This window comes from Filicampus tigris, chromosome 14, assembly GCF_054856515.1.
Source record: "Filicampus tigris isolate MCC_2025a chromosome 14, RoL_Ftig_1.0, whole genome shotgun sequence".
Classification (NCBI taxonomy): Eukaryota; Metazoa; Chordata; class Actinopteri; order Syngnathiformes; family Syngnathidae; genus Filicampus; species Filicampus tigris.
The window spans coordinates 22,123,439-22,145,099 of record NC_141230.1 but is presented as its reverse complement, the minus strand read 5'-3'; the positions used below and the strand labels follow the sequence as shown (position 1 = coordinate 22,145,099).

General features: G+C 46.1%; 1 protein-coding gene across 3 annotated transcripts in view; it reads right to left on the bottom strand.

Moving 5' to 3' along the window:
* dnah7 (dynein, axonemal, heavy chain 7) overlaps positions 1 to 21,661 on the bottom strand; it is a 54,939-nt gene that overhangs the window by 16,355 nt on the left and 16,923 nt on the right. For all 3 annotated transcript variants that reach the window (XM_086051610.1, XM_086051609.1, XM_086051611.1), the window contains exons 24-51: positions 21,516 to 21,625; positions 21,081 to 21,249; positions 20,199 to 20,301; positions 19,875 to 20,002; positions 19,490 to 19,702; positions 18,936 to 19,034; positions 18,173 to 18,421; positions 16,171 to 16,320; positions 14,905 to 15,087; positions 14,640 to 14,816; positions 14,392 to 14,523; positions 12,646 to 12,867; positions 11,611 to 11,808; positions 11,154 to 11,309; positions 10,909 to 11,077; positions 10,420 to 10,546; positions 9,062 to 9,281; positions 8,346 to 8,972; positions 7,139 to 7,384; positions 6,707 to 6,936; positions 5,447 to 5,777; positions 4,858 to 5,204; positions 4,216 to 4,396; positions 3,936 to 4,121; positions 2,976 to 3,139; positions 2,590 to 2,744; positions 797 to 987; positions 217 to 350 (exon numbers count right to left, since the gene is read on the bottom strand). In XM_086051610.1, the coding sequence (XP_085907736.1) occupies positions 217 to 350; positions 797 to 987; positions 2,590 to 2,744; positions 2,976 to 3,139; positions 3,936 to 4,121; positions 4,216 to 4,396; positions 4,858 to 5,204; positions 5,447 to 5,777; positions 6,707 to 6,936; positions 7,139 to 7,384; positions 8,346 to 8,972; positions 9,062 to 9,281; positions 10,420 to 10,546; positions 10,909 to 11,077; positions 11,154 to 11,309; positions 11,611 to 11,808; positions 12,646 to 12,867; positions 14,392 to 14,523; positions 14,640 to 14,816; positions 14,905 to 15,087; positions 16,171 to 16,320; positions 18,173 to 18,421; positions 18,936 to 19,034; positions 19,490 to 19,702; positions 19,875 to 20,002; positions 20,199 to 20,301; positions 21,081 to 21,249; positions 21,516 to 21,625 (5,597 nt within the window). The remainder of the gene's footprint in view (positions 1 to 216; positions 351 to 796; positions 988 to 2,589; positions 2,745 to 2,975; positions 3,140 to 3,935; positions 4,122 to 4,215; positions 4,397 to 4,857; positions 5,205 to 5,446; positions 5,778 to 6,706; positions 6,937 to 7,138; positions 7,385 to 8,345; positions 8,973 to 9,061; positions 9,282 to 10,419; positions 10,547 to 10,908; positions 11,078 to 11,153; positions 11,310 to 11,610; positions 11,809 to 12,645; positions 12,868 to 14,391; positions 14,524 to 14,639; positions 14,817 to 14,904; positions 15,088 to 16,170; positions 16,321 to 18,172; positions 18,422 to 18,935; positions 19,035 to 19,489; positions 19,703 to 19,874; positions 20,003 to 20,198; positions 20,302 to 21,080; positions 21,250 to 21,515; positions 21,626 to 21,661) is intronic.

Below are 21,661 nucleotides of genomic sequence, written 5' to 3'. Positions count from 1 at the left end.
ACAACCCAGGCTAAACTTAGCTCTCTCCTGACATACAACGCTTGTCACTTATCACTTCGACGTACTCAGACAGGGCTCTAGCGCCACCTTATGGCACCCGAGGGCATGTTGGAAAGAGCACAAAACAGAAACCTGCTGGGTGATGAATGCAAATGAATGAATACGGATTTGGTGACGAGTGAGTGGTGAACGTGCCGGCGACGGTTGTGAGTGTACCTTTTGTTCTCAGCTCCTTGAAGGATGAGAGCCTGCTTCTCTTCCTCAAGGTCGGGCCTCTCGCGGGCCACCACGATACCCAGCAGCTGGTCCTGAATGCCCTCCGGGGTAATCATGAAGTTCAGCAGAGTCACCTACAACCCAAGATGGGGGCAAATCCAGAGAGGGGCTTCAGATCATGAGAGGGTGTGAAAATTCACCAAATCACGACCAAAATAATTGTGATCTTCTCTCTGATGGCCAAAAAGTCCAAAGCAATCCACTATTGAAATAGTACTATAACTTCAGCAACCCTGTGTACGTTTTGACAATGGAATTTGACAAGAATAGCAAAACAAAAACGAATTTCCACGCAGGCGCCATTTTGTCAAAATGACGACAGTGATTATTAAATCAACACCAATATTTTTTTAAAATTCAGATACCGTACAATTTGGTCGATGAGTAGAAATGTAAACATAAACTCAAACTCAAGAAGGATCACTTTCCAACAGGCTGGTCCATACAAGCGGGCCAACTGAACAGAAGCCGGAGCGTGGCGCACACGGCGCGCCAAGAGCGTCGCGTCCGGCCCGCTCACCTTGACGGAGGTCTCGGGCAGGTAGTGCGGGTTGCGTAGCTTGGTGGTGATATAAAAGCGAAAGTTGGGCGCGTATTCAAAGGTGCTGTCTCCCAGGCGTATGCATATGGCGCCGCCCTGTTTAAACGTCTGCCTGAGCAGCAGAGGCTCCAGGATGGGGTCCAACTCCTCACCAACATTCTCCAGCAGGACTACAAGAGAAAAATGTTCCAGTCAAATGTCAGGTGATATCTTGCGTACAAATACAGTTGTTGGTTCTGTGCAGTTCCTGCCGAAGTGTGAAAGTAAACAAATGAGGCAATCGTTTGTTGTCTGCCCATTTCTGCGAGTGAGCCCCTCTCAATCTGACCCAATTGCAATGTCATTTTTTTTTGTTTTTTTATCATGACTCGGAATCTGGGCTGAATGAAGATCCAGAGGCATTTTCAAGCAACAGCCAGATTTTAAAAGAGTCCACCCCCCCTTCCAAAAAAAAAAAAAGCAAAAGCAAATAATGACTGGGTTCACGGCATATCGGATTTTTTTTAGGCTGATTCAGGCACATTAAAATCAAATAACTAATTAATCAGACGATTAATGAAAAAATATATCATGGATGAAACAGCCTTTTTTTTAGTCCGTTAACACTTATGGCAATAACGATATGAATTACAAAGAAGAACATTTAACTATATAACATTATTTTGATCTTCAGTATTGAACTTAAAAAAGAAATCTGTCATCCAAAAGACTGCTTAAGTATTTGAAGTTGCCCATGTGTCCACTGCACGTGCCACATGTACAGATCGGCACATTTAAAGTGTGGCATTGAAGTGCGGACTCTCCGAGCGAAAATACTTTTGTCGCCTTTGACTTTGTCGCAACACCCTAGCTTCACCACAGACACCTTAAAAATGCTTTCAGTTGTGTAAAAGAAGCATAATACCATCATCATCAACTCCTTGATTTTTTTTTTCTCATTTAAAAACACTTGCCTTCCATAGTAAAAGCACGGTCCTCGCTATTATTGTGTCGATGTTTTCTGTCATAGTGCGGATTTTAGAACTCATAATAGCATTGCCTGCATTCACGTTCGTGCGCAATAATGAGAAATCGGCGAGGCAAAATAAATGATTACAAACGCTTCCCATCACATGAATATTCACGCCGATCCCCATTAAGTATGATAATGCTGTTCTCATGTTGGGAACGTGAACATTAGCCATGAACGGCGGAATGCCTGGAGGTGGGCGGCAAAGATTTCGAAGTGGCGTTCAAAGACGGGACGGCAGTCAACTTGACGAGCTTCGCCACACCGGAGGAACTAGGTCAGCACGTCGCAACTCTTAATATTTCATTTGCGTTTTTAATAAACGCGCGCCTCTCCCATCAAGCTGCAGTGCTGGAAAATATCCGGGAAAAGACGTCATCGACCATATCATAATTGGCAGCAAATTGTCAAACTGAAAAAGATGAGCTTTTGTAATGTTTTAATGCAATTGATGTAGCGCGTTGCATTCAACATCCTGTTTCCTTCAGCAAGTTTTCTTTTCTCGGATTTATTTACATAGCGGAGGTCGAATAGCTCCAAATAACCTGTCCCCAGGAGGCCTGTTTTGAGCAACCCAAAAAGTCAAAGGGTTTCATTTAAATGTTACAAGAGCACCATAAGCTTGAAATTTAGAGTCACGCATGGAGAAAGGCGCAAAGGGAAATAACAAGAAAGTGAAATGGACACCGAGAGCCAGAGCAGAGGGAAGAAAGAGCAGCAGCGGGTCGGCCACTGGGAAAGGGCGCCCATCACGCTCGCTCACCTGGCGTCCCGAACTGGATGCAGTTCTCCAGGGTGCGAACAAAGCCGGGATCACTCAGCTTAATGATTGCCAGGTTGTTCGCCTTCTCCATGTTTTTGATCCATTTGTTGGCTTGGCCCTGCGGATCGATCATCAGAGGCCACCGCCTGGCGTTGCTGTGCACGCACGCGCACGCGCACACACGCACACACACACACACACGCACGTGACCCGGCAACATATTGAATCTCAATCCTGGGACAAACATCTTCCAGAAACACGCACGCATGCTCGACTGAATGTGAATCCGAATGTGAGTGTGACTACTTTGTGGCTCAACGACCAGGCCAAGGTGCGCCGCGCTTATCTCATCAAATGCCGCCCGTCACCCTCATGAGGGCACTCACGAGATGATGATGCCGTTGTCGATGGAGAAGCCGTCGGTTGGGAGGCCGGCGATGGTCCAGGCCCGAATTTTGACTTGCTCCCCCAGAGAAGTAGTCAGAGTCATGTTGGCTGAGGAGGGGATCTCTTTTTCCTTACATTGAGCCGACCACTCCTCGATTTGCTCCTGGACCACAGCAAATGGACACCATTTAGGCCGCCGCCTCTTCTCTCACAATACGACACGTGACGCCGCCTGCCCCGGTATAGATCTGATCAAGCGTACTAGTTGTTATTGTCCCCACAAGGGAAACACACTTAAGACCCCGTCGAGCGAAAGAAAAACGTCTTATCAATTGGACACACCACAATGACGAGTGTTGTTAAAGTGCAACTACGCCCCAACATTTTTGGGGGGCAAGACTATGTCGTGTGCGGCAGCGCAAGTGGCCGCTCTCGTTAATATTGTGTTTCTGAAACAAAAACTGAAACGGAATAATTCATCAATCACAGTGCGTGGGGGCAGTAATAAAAATGACATACGTCGCAATTACGCAGGAAAGGTGGAGGTGGGCCGACTCGTGCCAGAAGTTGTGCTTCGTTTTAGCCACACCCCCAAAATTTGTTCAACTAAAATGCCGAAACGGTGCAACAGTTTCTCTCCACAAGCGCGTACTACACAGTTGCCAGTCCTTGCAGGTTTTCATATTCAATCACGTATTTAGAAACAGATCTCTCAATTGACTTTACAGGGTGTTGAATTCAAGCTCTTCATCGCAATTTGACATCAGCCACCTGAATTGTACACCTGCTTCCGATTTGGGCCCATTTGGGAGAATTCCACCGCTCGGGTCGGACAATGAATGAATGAATGAATACATGTGCTCATGGGTTGCGTTAAAGAAAACTGCCAGAGTTGCAATTCCAATTCAGGCCTTCTGACTTGTCCCGGAATCTTATTTGATTCTTGTTCCAATGCCTACCTGTCTGAAGCTGGAGGTGAACGCTCCCAAGTAAGCCACGATGCCCGCCGAGATGAGGATGTCCCCGGTCAAGTTCTCGTAGAGTTTCCCCAGGGTGAGCGCCATTTCGTTCCAGCGGGTCTTCTCCCCGCCCAGGCCGCCGATCAGTTGCGTGGCGCGCTCTAGCTTCTTTTTGCAAAGATCCACCTTGGAGGCGGGAGTGAGAGCAACGAGAGTGAGGTGAGTTCAAGCTGCCTGACAAGTCATCACTTTTTGCTAGCAGGTACAGAAACCGAGGAACCTGATTCTCCAGTTCAATTTTCTTCTTCTTGTTGGCGTCCAGGATCTGATTGAGCTTGGCCACTTCGTCTTGCACTTCTTTCAGGGCGGCTTGCTTCTTCTGCAGGGCCGTCATGGCCACCTCCAGCTCCGACTCGGCCTGGGCCAACTTCTCCTTCTTGGGGGCCACCACCTTGGCCACGCTGCCGTGCACACGTCGCTCGCGTCATTTTTTCACATTTAACTTCAATCCGATCGGACCAAGGCAAGACAAGAGTTTTGCAAGACGACGCTTTGACCGGCCAGAACTCCTTGTAAGTCACCAAAGGCCCAATCGTGGGATGCCTCTAAAAGGGGGCGGCCATTTTGCTATCGACAGAAAATGACATCGCAGGCGTTCAAGGGCAAACGACCGATCACGGCTCAACAATAATGGCTCTGATTTCCCAACCTGAGACTTTTCAGATCGCAATCGGCAAAGGTCAGATTATGGCGTGGGCCGCGTTCGGAGCGCTTCTTTCCAACAAGCCGGCAATCGTAAAGTTAAACACACGGACATTAATGGCATTTGGTTTTGTTGAGTGTTCCCGGTCCCATTCGGCACAACGAGGGGTTCCCCAAAGCGAGCTTGCCGAACACAGGCGAGCAAGTGTCTCCAACCTACCCGTCATACTTGTCCATGGCGCAGACCCACTTGCACAGACCCTCGGCAGCGGTGGACGCCGTCCGAATCTTCTCGGGTACGAAGTCCGGGTTGCTGATGTACCTTTCTCGGATGACGGCCATGATGTTGGCGGGGATGTTGTCCCTGTCGAAGTCGCGCAAGCTCTGCAGGAACTTGAGGTCGCCCAAGAGCTTTTTGGCGGGACCCCAGTAGTCTTCCACTTTTTTGCCGCTGCCGGACGGGTCGGTCACGCGGTCGGGCTTGATCTTTTTCAGAATGCAGATGGCCTCCATGACCAGCTTGACGCCGCTGGGCGGGCTTTTCATGGACTTGACTAAAGTGATGTCCTGAAGACAAAGACGGCAAAGATGCCATGCGTTTGGCGAGGATGGAAAACAAACAAAAGCAAGGCTGGAGGTCAAAGGTCACATTTGATTTGCCAAATGGGCCAGCTCATTTTTTAGATGAATATGTAAATGCGAGTGGGAAATATGTGACCTGATTAAAAGCACGAGTGAATCAAAAACAACGATCATTTGACGTGAGAGAGCAAATTTCGTGCAGCAGCTCCTATTTTTCCGGCGCTTACGTTCTGCGTGAGCGTATCCAGCGCCGACAGCGCCGCCTCCAAGATGGGCATGGTGACGGCCAGGTCGGCGTCGCACTCGTCTTTGATGGCCTTGGCGGCCATGGCCTGCTCGTTGGTCACGGCCTCGTCCATCTTCACCACCTTCTCCGTCTCGGCCGCCTCGGCCGACTCGCGCTCCACCTGCACCACCATCTCGTCCACCTTCTTGCACGTCTCGATCAACTGCGGCTGCAGCGCCTCCAGCTCCACCTGCATGGTGGCCACCTGGGAGGACGCCGACTCCAGTTTCTCCAGACCCACCACGTAGCGGCTTTTCTGCGTCATCACTTCACTGGACACAGCCGGACGGGGATGATCAGTTTGACATAATAGCCTCGTTCGAAGGGGCGCGCCCTTTACGATGGATTTACATTCCGACGTCGGCGGCGCAAGCCCAATAAATCGTTCATTAGTCAACATTGAACAGAATGTATCCGTTCATATTTGGCATAATCTTTTTTTTACCAGATGCCGTTAAGCTTCTATAATCACAAAATCCAAACAAGTACCATATTATCTTTCATAATGTCATATAGTACAAATTAAAAACAGACATGGCATTAGATATAAATAGTCTACACGCCCCATATCATGTTTTTGTGGTCTGAAAAATAAGACCGAGATAAACAATTGAAAAAAATTCCCAGCATTAATCGTGCCAATAATTCGCTACAAATCTGTAACAGGAAAGGCACACCTGCCCCCATTTGAAGTGCTGATGATTAACCCCAAATAAAGTTCAGATGTTCGAGGTAGCTGTTTTGCCTATTTTACACGGATTTCGTTACTTGGTCCCTTAAAGAGTGGGGGTCAAATAGACAAACTGTTGTAATTCCCACACTGCTCACCTGATTTGGATGTAAATAGATACAAAAATGAGAGCTGAAAGTCTGCAGTAAAAGCACATCTTGTCTGGTTCATTTTAAATCCATTGTGGAGGTGTTTGAACGCCAAACTAAATGGGCCACACACAACTTTGAAAACCAGGAATTCAAAGTTCATGTGCCTGTTGGTGTGAAAAATTATCTCCATGTCCCAATATTTATGGACGTGACTAAGTACTTTTTTTTGTTGTTGTTGTTGAAGCAGGACTTGAGGCATTTTAAACTTGTGGTGACCAAACGTTTTTTTTTGTTTTTTTGTCCAAGCACCTCATTTCAACGATAACAGCGACACATTTTCAAAGCGGCATCCCGAGACATGCTCAGACTGCGACCTTACGCTCGTTTGGCCTTCAGCAAATTCTTGAAGGTGGAGATGAGCTCCAAGTAGGAGGTGGGGGTGACGTAGTTGTGCCGTTGCAGCTCGTCCATGAAGCGAGTGGACAGCTGGATGGTGGAGGTGTGGAAAGTCTTGCACATGTCGATGCAGCCCTCCCGGTGCTCGTCCGACATCTCCACGTCCTCCAGGAAGCGACAGGCCACCGCCTGCAGAGCGTCCTCGGGCCATGTCTGGATGGCGGAGGAAAATCAATAATTCATGCATTTGAAAAAAGACAAAAATGTGGATGTAAAATTGTTCATTTCATACAAATAATCCTTTATTCATGTTTTATGCATGTATATGTAAAGTTATTTATTTTCAAAGAAAATAATTCCATCTAGTTTTTAATTGTATTATGATGATGATGATGATGATGATGATCGTGCCGACCTGGAACCAGTTGATGGTGCAGCAGTTGATGAGGGCCGGGAAGCGCCTGAGCCTGTTCCTAAAGGCGTCTCCGATGGGACTCATGGCCAAAACGATGTGCATCTGCGAGCGGCAGCGCTCCACAAACATGTTGAAGAGCGCCAAGTTGCTGCCGTCCGTCTGCTTCTCGCGCTCGCGCTGGCGGTCCAGCACTCGCATTTTCTCAATCACCTCTTGCTTCTCGTCAACCGCAAACAGGTTCGGCACCTGGCAAACAACGCGACAGGCGACATCAACTTGTCAGACATTTTGCAAATACAACTGTGTAAAAAGAAAAATGGAACTGTTACATTACCACTGTGTGTTCCTACCAGGAAACATTTTCAGGAGCCACATACAATGTGCTCTACTATCTTTATAGTAGGGCACAGAGATTTTCAATGAAGAAGCAAATTGCCAATTTGCTATTTAAAGAATAACACAAAGAGAAACGGAAGTGGGAGTATTGACTACGCATGCATTTCCACCACAGAGACTCTCCATGCTTTGCTTTTTCATCCAGGAATCAGGAATGGTTTATTGCACTAAAGAGATTTGTTTGCACAATGTACATATAAAAATGCAGATACATACAATATAGTCATGTATTATTGTAAAGGTTTTTGCCTGATTGTGAGCGCAGATGTTTGGACGGTTTATGTCGGAACTATTTTAATCAATGTCAGCATAGTAAATTGCAGAGGTGGCCATTCCGTCTGACCGACGGACGGACGGGTCCGTCTGTCCGTCACTGAGAGACGTCTGTTTTGCTGATGTTAGAAGTTGGACGGCAAACTATCTGTGTATTCAACACGAACCTGGTCGAGTGCCGACGGACCTCACGGTCCATAATTGAGGGACGCCCCCGCTTTGTTGACGAGAGACGGAAATGTGACCCTGTCTCGCCTTTTAGTCTTACTGCAGTATTGGACTGTATTGGCCGTATATGTACAGTGAGAGGAGGTATGCGCCAAAGAGAGTCATGAGCTAGGCTGGCTGTAGGGCAAGAACTAATTATGAGCTCACAGGAAGCAAAGTAGCTTTGAATACTGAGAGAATTTTACAGAGAAGTTCTCGTGAGGTAAGTTTTAAAAATCGCTGTAAAAAGCAGCGACCGACGGCCGTCCGCTCCGTCGGGTTGGAGATCCGACCCTAAACATACCCACCGACGTGAAGCCTTTCCACGTACCTCGCCCGTGTTGAGCATGTTACCAATGTCCTCCAGGAAGGACTCCATTTTGATCTGGGTGTCTGTGAAGAGGAAGACGCCGTGAGCTTCGCCCGACGTGGACCTGGTCATGATCAGCTTCAGGTCATCGTGCCACTCCACCATGCCGTAGGTCTTGGAGATCTCCACCTGGAAGAGCTCCGCCTCGGCCATGTGGGCCGCCAAGCGGGTCAGGGACTGCCGCCCGCTGCCGCCCACGCCCACCAGAAGGGCGTGTCCGCTGGGCTGCTTGAGGATGCGGGAGATGCGGGAGACGTGCTCGATGGCGAAGCGGAACAGCACCAGGTTCATGGGAGCCTTGCTGATGGTGTTGTACTCGTCCAGGTGGGACTCCACCACTTGGCGCAGCAGGTCCAGATCCAGCACCTCGCGGTAGCTGCAGTCGTCGCCCTTGGGGTCGTGGAAGTCGCAGAACATCAGGCTGCGCAGGTCGTCCTCGGTGACCACTCCGTCCTGGTCCTGGTCCAGATTCTGGAAGAGCTGATGGAAGTTCACCTCCATGTGAACTTTAAAGACCTCTTGCAAGTGGCCCACGAGCCACGAGCGATCCGAGTCTTGGACGAGACGATCGTAGTACACCCTCAAGACCTGAAGGATGACCGAGGTGGACTTAGGAGACGGATGTGGCCACTTGCAAAGACCGACTGACTTAGTTTTGATCTCCCGTCACGTCTTACCTCGTGCACCCAGAGTCGTTTGATGATGGACGGATCCTCGACGGTTTCGGGGCGTGACAAGCAGACGCCCTGGATGACGCGGGAAATGTCACGGAGGTTGAACAAGTAGTGGGACTTTTGAGGGGTGGGCAGTAGGTTTTTGGTGGCTTCCTTGTACACGGACATTGTGCCCTTCACAATCTGAGTGGTCAGCAACGCAAATGGCTTTGGGAAAGAAAAGCTGAAAAGGGGAAAATTGGTCAGTTGCCGGAGGATTGCATTGCTTGCTGCTTGCTGCTTGCTTGTGCAGTTTGAGTTTTGACCGGAACAAAGGGATCAGAACATATGACTCCAGTCCTAAAGGCTTTACAGTAGCTCCCCGTGAGTCAGCTGTAGAATAGATTTTAAAATTCTGCGTCTGTCACGACAAGTCACTGGACGGTTTGGGTCCCGAATACATGAAAGAAACGCTGATTGAATATGACGCCAGTGGGGCTCTGAGATCTCAGACTTGAGTGCATTCGCGGAGCCCAGAGTTCAAAGCAAACATGCTGAAGAAGCATTTCGCTGTTATGCCGCATGCAAATGGAATAAGCTGCCGACAGAAGTGAAGTCAGCCCCGATTGTAAATGCTTTTGAATCCGGGTTATAAATTGCTTTTTTCCACACATACCTTTGATTAAGGTCTTTTAAACATTTTTACATCAATTTCACAGAACGCTCCTTTTGTAATTTTAGAAACCTCCTTGTATATATTTACTTTGAAATGTTTTTTTTTGTCAAGTCTTCTGTTAATCTGTTTAACTCTTGTAAATGTGCACTCTTTTAGTCATTTTGGTAAGCTACTTTTGTTGTCTCCGCTTTGCTTCTGAAAGTCATGAGCTGTTGTGTTCGTATTGTTGTGTATTTTTGCTAGCGTGAAGCACACTGACTTGCCTGGTGTATGAAATGTGCGACATAAATAAAACTGCCTCGCCAGCTGCCTCGCCTTGTGGGAATGACTAAAACACTTGGACAGATGTTTGACTACATTAATTTTCTAGTACATACCAGATATGCATTTTGTTAGAAGCTTTATGAACCAAACAATCATATTTCCTCATAATAACACCGTTTATTTAAAGGTGCAATGTATTGCGTGGAAATGATGTGTACTGCTAAGTGATAATTACACCACCTGCTATTTTCTTCCTAAGGAGGAATAAAGGGCTCTGGTAGTAGTGCTTCAGCTTCACAGGTGCCACGCTTGATGTGTTGCGTTAACTACGTGTTTTACAAAGTGCGAATAATCTCATACTGCGTCTTGCTTTGCTTCGTATTGCCCAAAAAAGGAGCGTATAGTGTCATCGTGGGAAATGATTGTGTAACTGTGTCTTTACCGTATGGTAAAATGCCAGTGTATGATCCTGGAGAATATGGTAAACATGGTCTTCTCGTCAAAATCGTTAATGGTAAGGATGTTGAAGTGGCGCAGGTAACGCGGCGTCACCGGGTTTCGCCCTCCGCCTGGGGAACAAGTCGGACAAGATGAGAAGGATTGACAGCTTCTACATCAGGGGTCTCGAACAGGAAACTCGGCTTTCCTGCATGTTTGAGATGTTCCCGCCCCCCCTTAACACACCTCATTCAAATGATCAGGATCGTTATCAGGCTCCTGCGGAGCTTGCTGATGAGCTGATCATTAGAATCAACTTCAAACTGTTCCGCTCATTCAGGACATCCTTCAAACTTTTGTCACGTTCCATTTTTTAAAAAATGTTTTAGTATTCCCACATTTTCCATGACAATGTTCCCAAATCTATGCCGACATTGCATAGAATGGCTTCCTCCTCCCACATTTCTCAGCAGAGTTAACATTGGTTACTCACCAGGCGGGCCCATGGCACACATGACCTGAATATCCACCAGTTTAATCATGGCACAGTCCTTCAGGTCGTACCAGTTCCAGTGGTCCAGCCACTGGCGCAGCAGTTCCACGGGGGGCTGGGCGCCGTACACTTCCCTGGCGGGCATGTTCACGTCATCCACAAATACCACCTGATCAAATACATTTGCACGCAACGGTCAACAACGGTCTTGGGTTGACCTGCAATGACAACGTGGCACCTGCTACCATTTTCTGCCCCATGGGAGGACCAAAGACTCCTTTGCGCCGCTTGTCCAGCTTGGACATGATAATATTCTGAGTCTGGGCAGCTGTGGTCTGGGCTGAGAAGTTGATAAACAACGGGTTGTACACTTCCTTGTCGACATGATTCAGCAGGAAGTCCTAGAGGGGAAAAAAAAACAACATTCACGTACCAGACATTAAACGCGAGAAACAAATAATGAAACAAAGTAGGGGTTAATTTTATAGTGTTCTAAATGAGCCGCTGGCCAGCTGAGGTTTTGCTATTCCGAACATGCTAACAGTTGACATGGCAACGCATAGCAATTGAGTTACAAAAACTCCAAGACAGATACTATTTCTAGTAAGAATTGCTCAAATGCCAACAGTTGGCATGTTAACAAAACAACACAAAAACAGGAATACTCTACATTGGCGGTGGTGTAATTGAGACATGACTTACGGTGATGTAAACACTCTTGCCAGTCCCGGTGGGGCCGATGAAAATGGTGGGCTTCTGGTTGGTGACCAGGAGCTTCATGAGCGCCATGTAGCGCACCGTGTTCTCCGTGGGCACGATGATCTCGTTGAACTGCATGTCCTTGGAGAGCGGGGGGGCGCCCTTCAGCTCCTCCGTCCATGGCTCCCATCTGCCCGGGCCCTGAACAAGTTTGGGGAGGGCCATTCATTTGCTATTACCTATGTGGACAATGTGCACGGACTGCACAGACATGCAAAGATGCCCGTACCACATTTGGCACAATGTATATTTGTATAAGATAATTATTATTGTATTTCAGTCCGTATTATCATATTATAAATGTTTGGTTTTTAATTAAACCGCCTGTTGTGTTGGGGGTCAATTTTACTGTTTGAAACTCAATTGAAAATAAATTAAAAGAAAATTAGAATGATACCTATTCTGCTGACCTAACTTTCTTCCCTCTTTTCATTTTTTTATATTGACGATATGTATTTACATTGGCTGATTATTAAAATGATTTCTAAATTGTTGTCCTTGCTTCCAACAAATATTTTTTCAATTAAGTGTTATTTTGCATATATTTATCAACCCATCGGTTATAATGTGGCTCAACTTGACTGTTTGAGATTAGAAAAAATATATATAAAAACATGTATATTTACGTTATATCGTAAATTTTAATATATTCAAACTTTAGTCTTTATTATTTTTTTACTGTGTATTACTTTAAAATCATCTATTAACCTTTCTGTTGTGTTGCAAGTCAAACTGACTGTTTGAAACTTTATATATTAAAAAAAAAAAGATTCAACACTATGCTTAACTTGTTTTTTTTCTTATTTTTCTTTTTTTTTACGTATTAGCATAATGATATTTTTTCCGTGTGTTTTGATGATGAAACATACAGCAGGTCATATTGAACTATTTGGTGTATCTAAGAAATGAACACAAGAGCGGTGTTAAATTTCCCCCTTGATGCCTTTTCCCAAGCGTCAGCAGCAATGGAAGACCAACCTCTTTAATGAAGCGGTACTGGTAGACCGTGTCCTCGGTAGGCAACGGCACCGTCAGCTGCTTTTTGGGTGGCCCCACGGTGGTCAGGATGGCATGGGACGAGCGTGTCTCTTCGCTAAGCGGACCGCTTAGTATCTCCCTGACCATGTGGTCGAATTTGAGGCGGCCTGCATCGTTGCAGCTGGCGCCCACCGACCAAACCAGGCAGAAGACAAAGATGCCCTGTGTGAGATGTTGCACTTCATTCAGATCACATGCAGCGCTTTGAAATTGTGAGGACAAAAATGCATGAAATGTCTTCAAACCCCACCTGTCTCTTTTGGAATTTTTTGCAGACTTTTATCATTTTCAAAAACCCACCTAATTTCTCAGGTGTGAGGAGGAAAAAAACAACTTTAGCTTGGCAGCACTTTCGAAGGCTTCGAAAATGTAGCCCCCAGGCCAGTTTCACTTAGTAGCATGAAATTTGGGGGACATATCTATCAAGAGTAGACCCACAAAAAAAATCTCAAAAATCCCTGACTGAAAATGTGCTGTCATCTTGATTTAAACAGGCATTTTAATGTCATTTTGGCCATTTCCAGGGGTCCTTCAAAGAAAATTCAGCCCCCAGTTCAACTTAACCGCGTGCAATTTGGTAGACTTGTCTATCATGAGCAAACTCACCAAAAAGTCTGAAAAAGCCATACCCCAAAACGCACAGGAAGTCAGCCACTTTGATTTAAAGCCGGTATTTTAGGGTCCTTTTCATCTGTGTGAGATGTCAGTTTTAAGACCCCTGGGAACTATTTTACATCATGAAGAAAAAAATGCACACATTTTCTGCTGGAAGTAATGCTCCATTCCAGATAACCGCTAACCACATTATGTCATGTTTAAGGCTATTCTGCAAATAAAGGGGCAAGCACGAAACAACAAAACACTGCAGAATTGAGTTCCAAAGTGCTATAAATACAGTAAAAGTTTACTGTCATTGTACAAATGAGTGTATTGCAGTGTTACATAGGATAAATGCTCCAAGAAGTACACAGTCATTAAAACCTACGACCAGTGGAGACGTCTTTGTTGTGCAGAGGGAAAAGAACAGCAGGAATTCTGTGGAAATTGCAAATGACTTTAGAGTCCCGTGTTAGTTCCTGCTGTTAAAAGGTTGATTAATTGAACGCTTATAATGACAATGACCGGCTGGGGAGCACGGCAGACAACGTTGAGAGGCTTTTTACACTGACATTCTCCATGGGGGGGACAACAGCAGTGGTTGAAAGACATGAGACTGTGGCAAAAAAAAAAAAAAAAAAACCCAGATATAATTGTGTATCCCGCAGGGAGTGCAAAAAAGGGCTCAGCTAACGAAATGCTAACTCAAAGTGCGCCTGTGCTGAGAATGAATACAACGTTGCCGTCAACAGAAAAGCGAGCGTGTTTCATTAGAAATTGAAGTTTTTCCTTTATTATTCTTCCAATAAATTGAGGTCCTTTTGAAGGGGCCTTGTTTGAAAATTCACCACTTTTGGCAAGTGTGTTAACTTGGTGAAAATGGATGCATTTCAGGGGCCCTGAGCGCAGAGAAATTACAGATCAAGAGAGACAAATGCGGGCTTGTGATGGATGCCCTTTGAGGCTCTTGTGATTAAGGGCTGTGCAAATAAGCATGACTTGACAAAGTGCGTGTGTCCTTTAAGGCTTAAATGATTGAATAGCACATAATAAGCTGCTCACAAGTGTTCAGATCTTGGCCATACAAACCTCCAGCCAAGAGCAGATGTCATGGTCGTGTATGCGCTTCATCGTGGAAGTGTCGTGAAACTCTTCCATCATGCAGTCCATCAAATTCATCAGAGACTTGACCAGATTGCTGTCGGAGGTCGGCGACAACTCCTGAAAGAATGACAACGAAAGGGCCGCTCGTTTTGAGTACACTGCACCTGGAGAGGCGCAACTCCCCAAAACGAAGCACGCTTAGTTGACTTCAAAGGAGTCCCAATTTACGGCACCGTTGTGGCTTTGCGGATGAGCTCCAAGCAAGCTGGCAGCACGCGTTCGAAAAGGCCTCCGATGAGCTCTTTGTGGGACGCCGTGACCGTGCCGGGCAGGACGTTGAACCAGGACAGCATGAGCGGATGCCAGCCCAGCATGTGCGGCTCCATGTAGATCATTCCACAACGGGACACCTGCAAAACAAAATGTTTGGCCCCTTTCTGATCCTTTCGGCACACGTGTCGCGGCGATATGGACGCAGTTGTGAAACAAGTGTCTGACGGTAGCAGGAGAGGCCACTTCCAGGTCCATGGGTTCGAAGATGAGACTCATCTGGGGGGACATCTGGATGATCTCGCCACTCATCAGACAAAGCTTCTTGTTGTCGTCCAGCACCGTGTTCATGTTCTCGATCCACACGGCATCCACCGGGCCGTCAAAGATCAGCCACTTTCTGTCGGGCGTCTGAAACAGTGCCGCGAAATTGGTGGGAGAACGTGTTGTGTGCATTGGCGTCCGTCAGTCCAAAAGTTATGACTGTAACTAAATAAGGGATTAAGAAGAATTACAAATACAAACAAAAACGCCAACCGATTGAAATTTTAACACAGTTTGAGCACTTAACCTTCAAAAGATGCTAAATACAGTACGGTATTCATCACTAACTAGAACGGTGACCCTAGTCAAACTTGTTACAGCCAAGTTTGACTCACAAACACGCCTGTAGGCATCTGCACACGTGAGCATGTTTAATACTCAGCGTCGCTGGTGAGGCGGATGTGTTTTATTTTCTTAAAAAAATGTTTTGTCATGTTATTAGAGAAACAGCGATTGCGCACGGTTCCAGCTGTGTGCCGCAGTTGTGTGTTTATAATGCGTTTGTGTATAATATGGCGCTTTCTATGTATAATGGCGACGTGATTAAGCCGATAAGACGCCACTTGAAAGCCCAGGTACCAAATGCACAGCCCGCCACTGGATTAACTGCGAATAGAAATTCAGCAAGCAAGCAATCTCCTGCATAAAACTTCCCCTCCTACGGTGCTAAAACACACAGATTTTATATACGTATCAATGGAGATTTAAAGTTTCCAAAAAGAGAATCAAAGAGCTCAAGAGGAGCCGACTGCATTTTCGGCTAAATCCTTTAATCCTGCGCGCATATTGAATCAACGTCTTTCCATTGTTTGAAGGTCACAAAAGAAAGGAGAGAGTCCCAAGTTACGGTGGCAGAAGAAGCTTCCGCGGACGCTTTAGGCAGCCTTAACGCAAGTTCGCCGCTAAAATTGAGTGGCGGGGCGGCATCTTGATTTGTGATCATCAAAAAACAACAGGAGACTCCAAGCCGTGAGCTGAATGTTTTGTCTTAACAAACAACAACTTGCACGCTGCTGCTGCTGCTCGCTTCAAAGCGGCATCCGGGCAAACCAATAATATTGGGCAGCAACTTCACAGTTGAAACAAGAAGTCACAGCCCACCTGAGCAGATGTCGGAAATGCCGGTGAGATGCATTTGATCGTCACTGAATATGACAAGAAGCGTCTTACCTGGGAGGAAGCAAAGTTTCTGTAGCTGACAGCCAGGATGCCGTCGGACCATTCGTGGGAAACGGGGTCGAACTGACCGTACAGCTGGCCCATGGTGATGGATTTCGGATTGATCACTGTGATCTGCACTTCGTTTTCCTCCATCAGGCCCTGCGGTCACAAAATGGAAACAAGGATACACTTACAACATCCTGGAGGTCCACCAGCACAATCGAGGGAGGTCCTATACTAAAATGGACACGTGAGCAAAAAAAGGTTCCCAATAAATGTCAACCAAGAAAATGAGAGTTTTATCGTGAATACTGTATAAATAAATCCAAAATCTACAACCCTATTCACTTTTTGCACGTAAATTGTAAACAGTACGCTAGATTCCCCAAAAATCAAGTACGTTTCTTCGTTTATTTTTTTTCTGGTCCAAATCGGTTGATAGGTCGGAAAAATAAGACTTTAGTCTTGGACGATTACACATTTTCATCTTGACAAAATACATCTTGATAGATTTTTCCTATAAAACAACAAACGACTATTCTCAAGACATTACAACTTTTTCACTCAATGCACTTGTTTTCTTTACATTAATGTCACAAACCTTCTCATTACACCCCCCCCCCCCAAAAAAAACAAAACGTTATTTTTTAGAAAAATAGCAGGGTTTTCTTTGGGGGGGGGATTGGAACGGATTAATGGCATTTCAATTCATTTGAATGAGGGAAATTGATTTGGTCTACATATTAGTCATTTAAGTAACGGAACTAATTCAACTTGATTTGTGAGTTGCAAAGTGTAAATGGGCTGGGGGAGGTCACTGCAGTGGAAAGTGTTGAGGACCTTTACTTCTGTCATAGATTTGTCTGCTTGACAAAAACAATCCGGGATGAGAAGCCACATGAGCGATTTCAAGACGACAACATTTCAGGACGATGATGGGACAAGTTTAAAAAGAGGAGAGAAAGTACCTTTTTTTGGTTGTTTGTTTATTGTTTTTGACGTGATAAGTGGCTGCGCAGCGAGGAGGAAGACAGTGACGAATGCGTCTTTCCCTGACGTTCTATCAGCAGTCCTTCACGTGTCTCCTCGCCGGGCTGCATCTCAGCCATGTAAACACATCTCGCCAGTTGTGCCAGATTGATAGCGCCGGCAAACACAACAGCTCTGACAAATTGGATGGACATATTTACTAGCTATTGAGCATAAAACAATTGGATTTGATTTTGGGGGAGCCAGCAAGCGTTGGAGGTTTTCCTGATAAAAAGGCAATCAAAAACTATTTGTTAAGATGGTCTTGACAAATTGGCCGGGTTACGGCAGCAGAATAGATGAGGACGGGAAGGGAAAAGCAACCGAGCGAGCGGTGAAGGGATTTACATCAGCTATTGATCAACACTTTGTGACATGTCAAAAGTGGACTAAAATAGAGGATGGGAGAAAGTACGCGTCTGCCCTCACTTGCCCTCTGCTGGCACGTCTCAACTGACAATTCTATAAATCAACACAGTCAGCTGTTTGTTGCCTCTGGCCTGCAGTCAGAACAATTTAGTCAGATTTTTATCTCATCTTCATAGAAGGCACCGGTGCGCTGCAACGGAAAAAGTGGCACATCTTGATTTTCGTTATTATCAATATACTTATTATATCACCCCCCCTCGGCTGCGTATTTTAACATTTTGCTTTTGTACTTCAGTCTTCTGTTTATTTACGTTTATTTATAGGGGAAGTGAACCCCAAAAATGTTTCCAATATGTTCTATGTAGCCCCACTAGTCTAAAGATGGCATTCTGATGAATATTGCATTTGTGAAATGTGAGTTAAGCAGTAAAATCCACTTGTTTTTATCTATCACGGGGGGGCGGCCATTTTGTGACTTCTGTCGACTGAAAATGACATCCTTTAAGCGAAGGAGTTGAATCGCGACTGCTACTTTCACCAGAGATGTTTTATCCCCAAACAAGTATCTGTACTTCTACTCAAGTGCAGGGTGTGAGTACTTTTTCCATCTCACCTTTACGCAGACGTCGTGAAGGGCCGCCGAGAGCACGCGGTAGGAGCAGGTCTTGCCACCGAAGGGTTCGCCCACCAGCATGAATCCGTGCCTCACGATCATCATCTCGTACACTTGCAGGATCTTCTCGATGAAGAAGTCGGTGACTTGCAGGTTCATGATGTCGCAGTTTTCCTTGACGGCTTCCAGCAAAGTGCTGTAGTCTCGCTTGGGGAGCGTGACGCCGGGGAAAAGGTCCGACGTGATACCCTGGGGACAGGACAAAAATTTGCATTTTAAAGACACGACACACAAGCTCTTTTGCAATAGAATAGAATGAAAGTCTTTTCGGTCATTGTATGAGCATGTATCGTACAATGAAATTGGGAAGCAGCAAAAACACAACACATGCCTCTAACCGTTTACATTACTGGCGCTCCTAAACTCTGTCCTGGGAGTCCACTAAATAATTTGAAATTAATTGTGTTCATCAATCATTTTAAATAGTAGCCGTCTGCTGTACAAATGGGGACTGGTGTCACTATAAATAAACCAGTTACATTGAATAAGACAACACCACCACAATTTCCTAGTCTGTTAGCATTAGCATTGAGCTAGCGAACATATCTTCACATAAATCAGATATCAGTGCAAGTCAAAAGTATTTTTTTCCAAACAAAAGGTAGGTTATAATAGGAACAAAGTCATTTCTTAATGAACAAAAGCCATATTTTCAACAATCATTTTTGGAGTGGGTCGATTATGGAGTTTTATTCGTACGTACCCCAAACAGCTGGAGGTCCTGGGCCAGAAACTTTGGCAGATTCACATCAATAATGGATCTTAGTAGCAAAGTGTCTTCATTCTCGTCGGGAAAAGCAAGCTGCAATGCAACCAACATGGAGAGGACACGTCAGAACATGACAAATGGGGAACATATGATCAACATACACATTGCATGTCACTCATGACTGGCAATCCGTCCGTCCGTCTATTTTCCTACAGTGTCTACCCTCGTTAGGATTGCGGGTGACCTGTAGCCGAGGCCAGCTGGCTTTGAGATAACTCAAATCATCTTTCCCCATTGTAAATGAACAAAAAAGACATTCACCTGCGACAGCCCCCCACTTAAGAAGCAAATGTTTGTGTTTCGTTTTTTAAGAAGGATAATTTTGTGCTTAATAAAAACAGAGTCATTGCGTAATTAAGTAGAAGGTAAAGCCAGTTTGGGCGTCATCAAGGCATCTTTTTTTTTTTTTTTTACACACAGTCAATTAAGAAAGTGTTACAAATTGGTTTCCTCTCGCCACTACAAACGTTCAGATTGACCGCACCAACCTTGAGGTTTCCCGCGGCAGTCAGCACGGACTTGACGGCCCTCATCCCGTAGTCGTAGTGATGCTGCGAGGAAAGCTGCTCCGAGCACAGGCGATAGGTCGCCACGATCTTCACCGAGAGGGGCCGCGCCGTCACGAAGCCGCACGAGTAGAGCACGATCTCCGCGATCAAGGCGTAGTCTGGCACCATCATGGCCACGGTCCTGAACAGCGCCTGCCGCCGAGAAACCGGACTCTCAACGCTGCTTCCAAAATGTTGAAGCCACTTATTTGCACGTACAGCGTTTCGTTTGTATAACAAAACAAAGCAAATCAACCCTGAGGTGGCCCGCAACTTTGAAATCTCGTGAATTGGTGCACTCGCAAGTCGGGGCAGCGCCGGATACCTTCAGGTTGTCCGGAAGCTCGGAGCGTCCGGCGTAACCGGGGTTCATGGTGATGAACACGGCACAGGACGGATCCAGGGACAGTTCCGTTCCTTCGAACATCAGCAGCTTAGCATGGGCGGCGATTCCTGAGGTCGCGGGGACACGGCGGTTCGTGACCATCTCGATACATCGATAACGCACAAGCGGACTGCTTCTCAACCTAACCTCTGCTAGCCACTGAAAAACTCACTTTCACTTTGGAGCAACATTCCAAAGTGTGGAACAACTTCACAATGTGGGACTTTTTGAAGGATGAATGAATGATGTATGAAACAAACCAACCTCTCTGTATAGTGAGGATCTGCTGAGCCACCACGGACAGCACTTCCAAGTCGATTCTGTTAAACTCGTCAAAGCAGGCCCAGGCTCCGCAAGACAAAAGACCCTGGGCACATTTGGGCTCCATATCATACATGTCAGGGAAAATTGAAGAGGAGACATACAGTATCGTGTGGTTTTCGTCACAATTCACAACTCTTCTCAGATGTCTTCCTATTTCTTGTCTTTCTAAAAATTAGCCCATTTAGGAGGTCCGGGCAATGGGGAATCCGGATTTTGTTACCATGACGACCGGGGGTTGGGCCTGGGCTTTGCAACTACAGTGTCCTCTACTTGAGAAAGCAGAGATCACAGTGTGGTGGCGGAAAAATGAGCACGCGTGAATACGACAGAAGCATTTTCACTTTGTCGTATCTGCAGTGGACAAATCACCAAAGTTTAATACCCCCCATCCCGTTGGCACGGAGCATATGAGCGAGCAATCCGGTTTGTGCTGCTTATCAGAAGCTAACGCTAAAGTGAGCATCCAACAAAACTTGATGCAGCTCTGCTTAACAAATGGATTTGACAGCCTAGTATTTTTGACAGGCCGTGACCTGAAAATGGCAGATCTTCGCCAATCGAGCTATTAAATCATGGTAAACGTGGAGTGAGGGCGGCACTATGCAAATGAGCTCAATTGTAACATGACAGTTCAGCAAAAAACAATGGCTCGCTCACAGACATTTATTTTTAGAAATAGGCAGCTCACATTCATTGTTTGATTTCAATTTTCATAGAAGGGCAGGTACTCCAGAGACGCAACACAAGTATTTGGATAGAAGACATGCAAGAGTCAATTTCCCCCAGTATGTATGTCCTCTTTAAAAACAAAACGGGACTCACTTTGAAGAATTTTCCCAAGGCAATGTAGTCGAGTCCATCGGAGCAGTTGAAGACCACACACTGCTTGGCCACAGCTTTGGCCAAGTCTTTGGTGGTTTCCGTTTTTCCTGTGCCTGCCGGGCCCTCTGGGGCCCCCCCCAAATGGAGATGGAGGGCACCAAACAAGGTGCTGGTGGAGGAGGAAGTGAATGGGGATTAATAAGCAATATTCTCTTCCTCACACACAAGACCGACTTTGGTCAAGTTGATTTTTTGTGTTTTTGCAGGCACGGCTCCTTGTGACATTTTTGCTCTGTCTATTCGTGACTGTTGCGCCAACTAAATGTCTTGTTGCTACGGGAATCTAGCTCCAGGGGCTGATTTCTCAACGAATTCTGAGGTCGCCCTACTGAGCCGTGAAGGGGTTGTCTTGTAAAAGAAGAAGGTTGGCTTTACCGGTAGCAGCGGTCAGTCAGCGGGGTAATGACCAGACGCAAGGTGTTGCCCAGGTACTCGTAACCATACGGCAAACCTGCATTGATCATCTTCGTCTGGAGATCATCTTCCTGCACAGCACAGCACAAGTCAGCCCAAGGAGGATT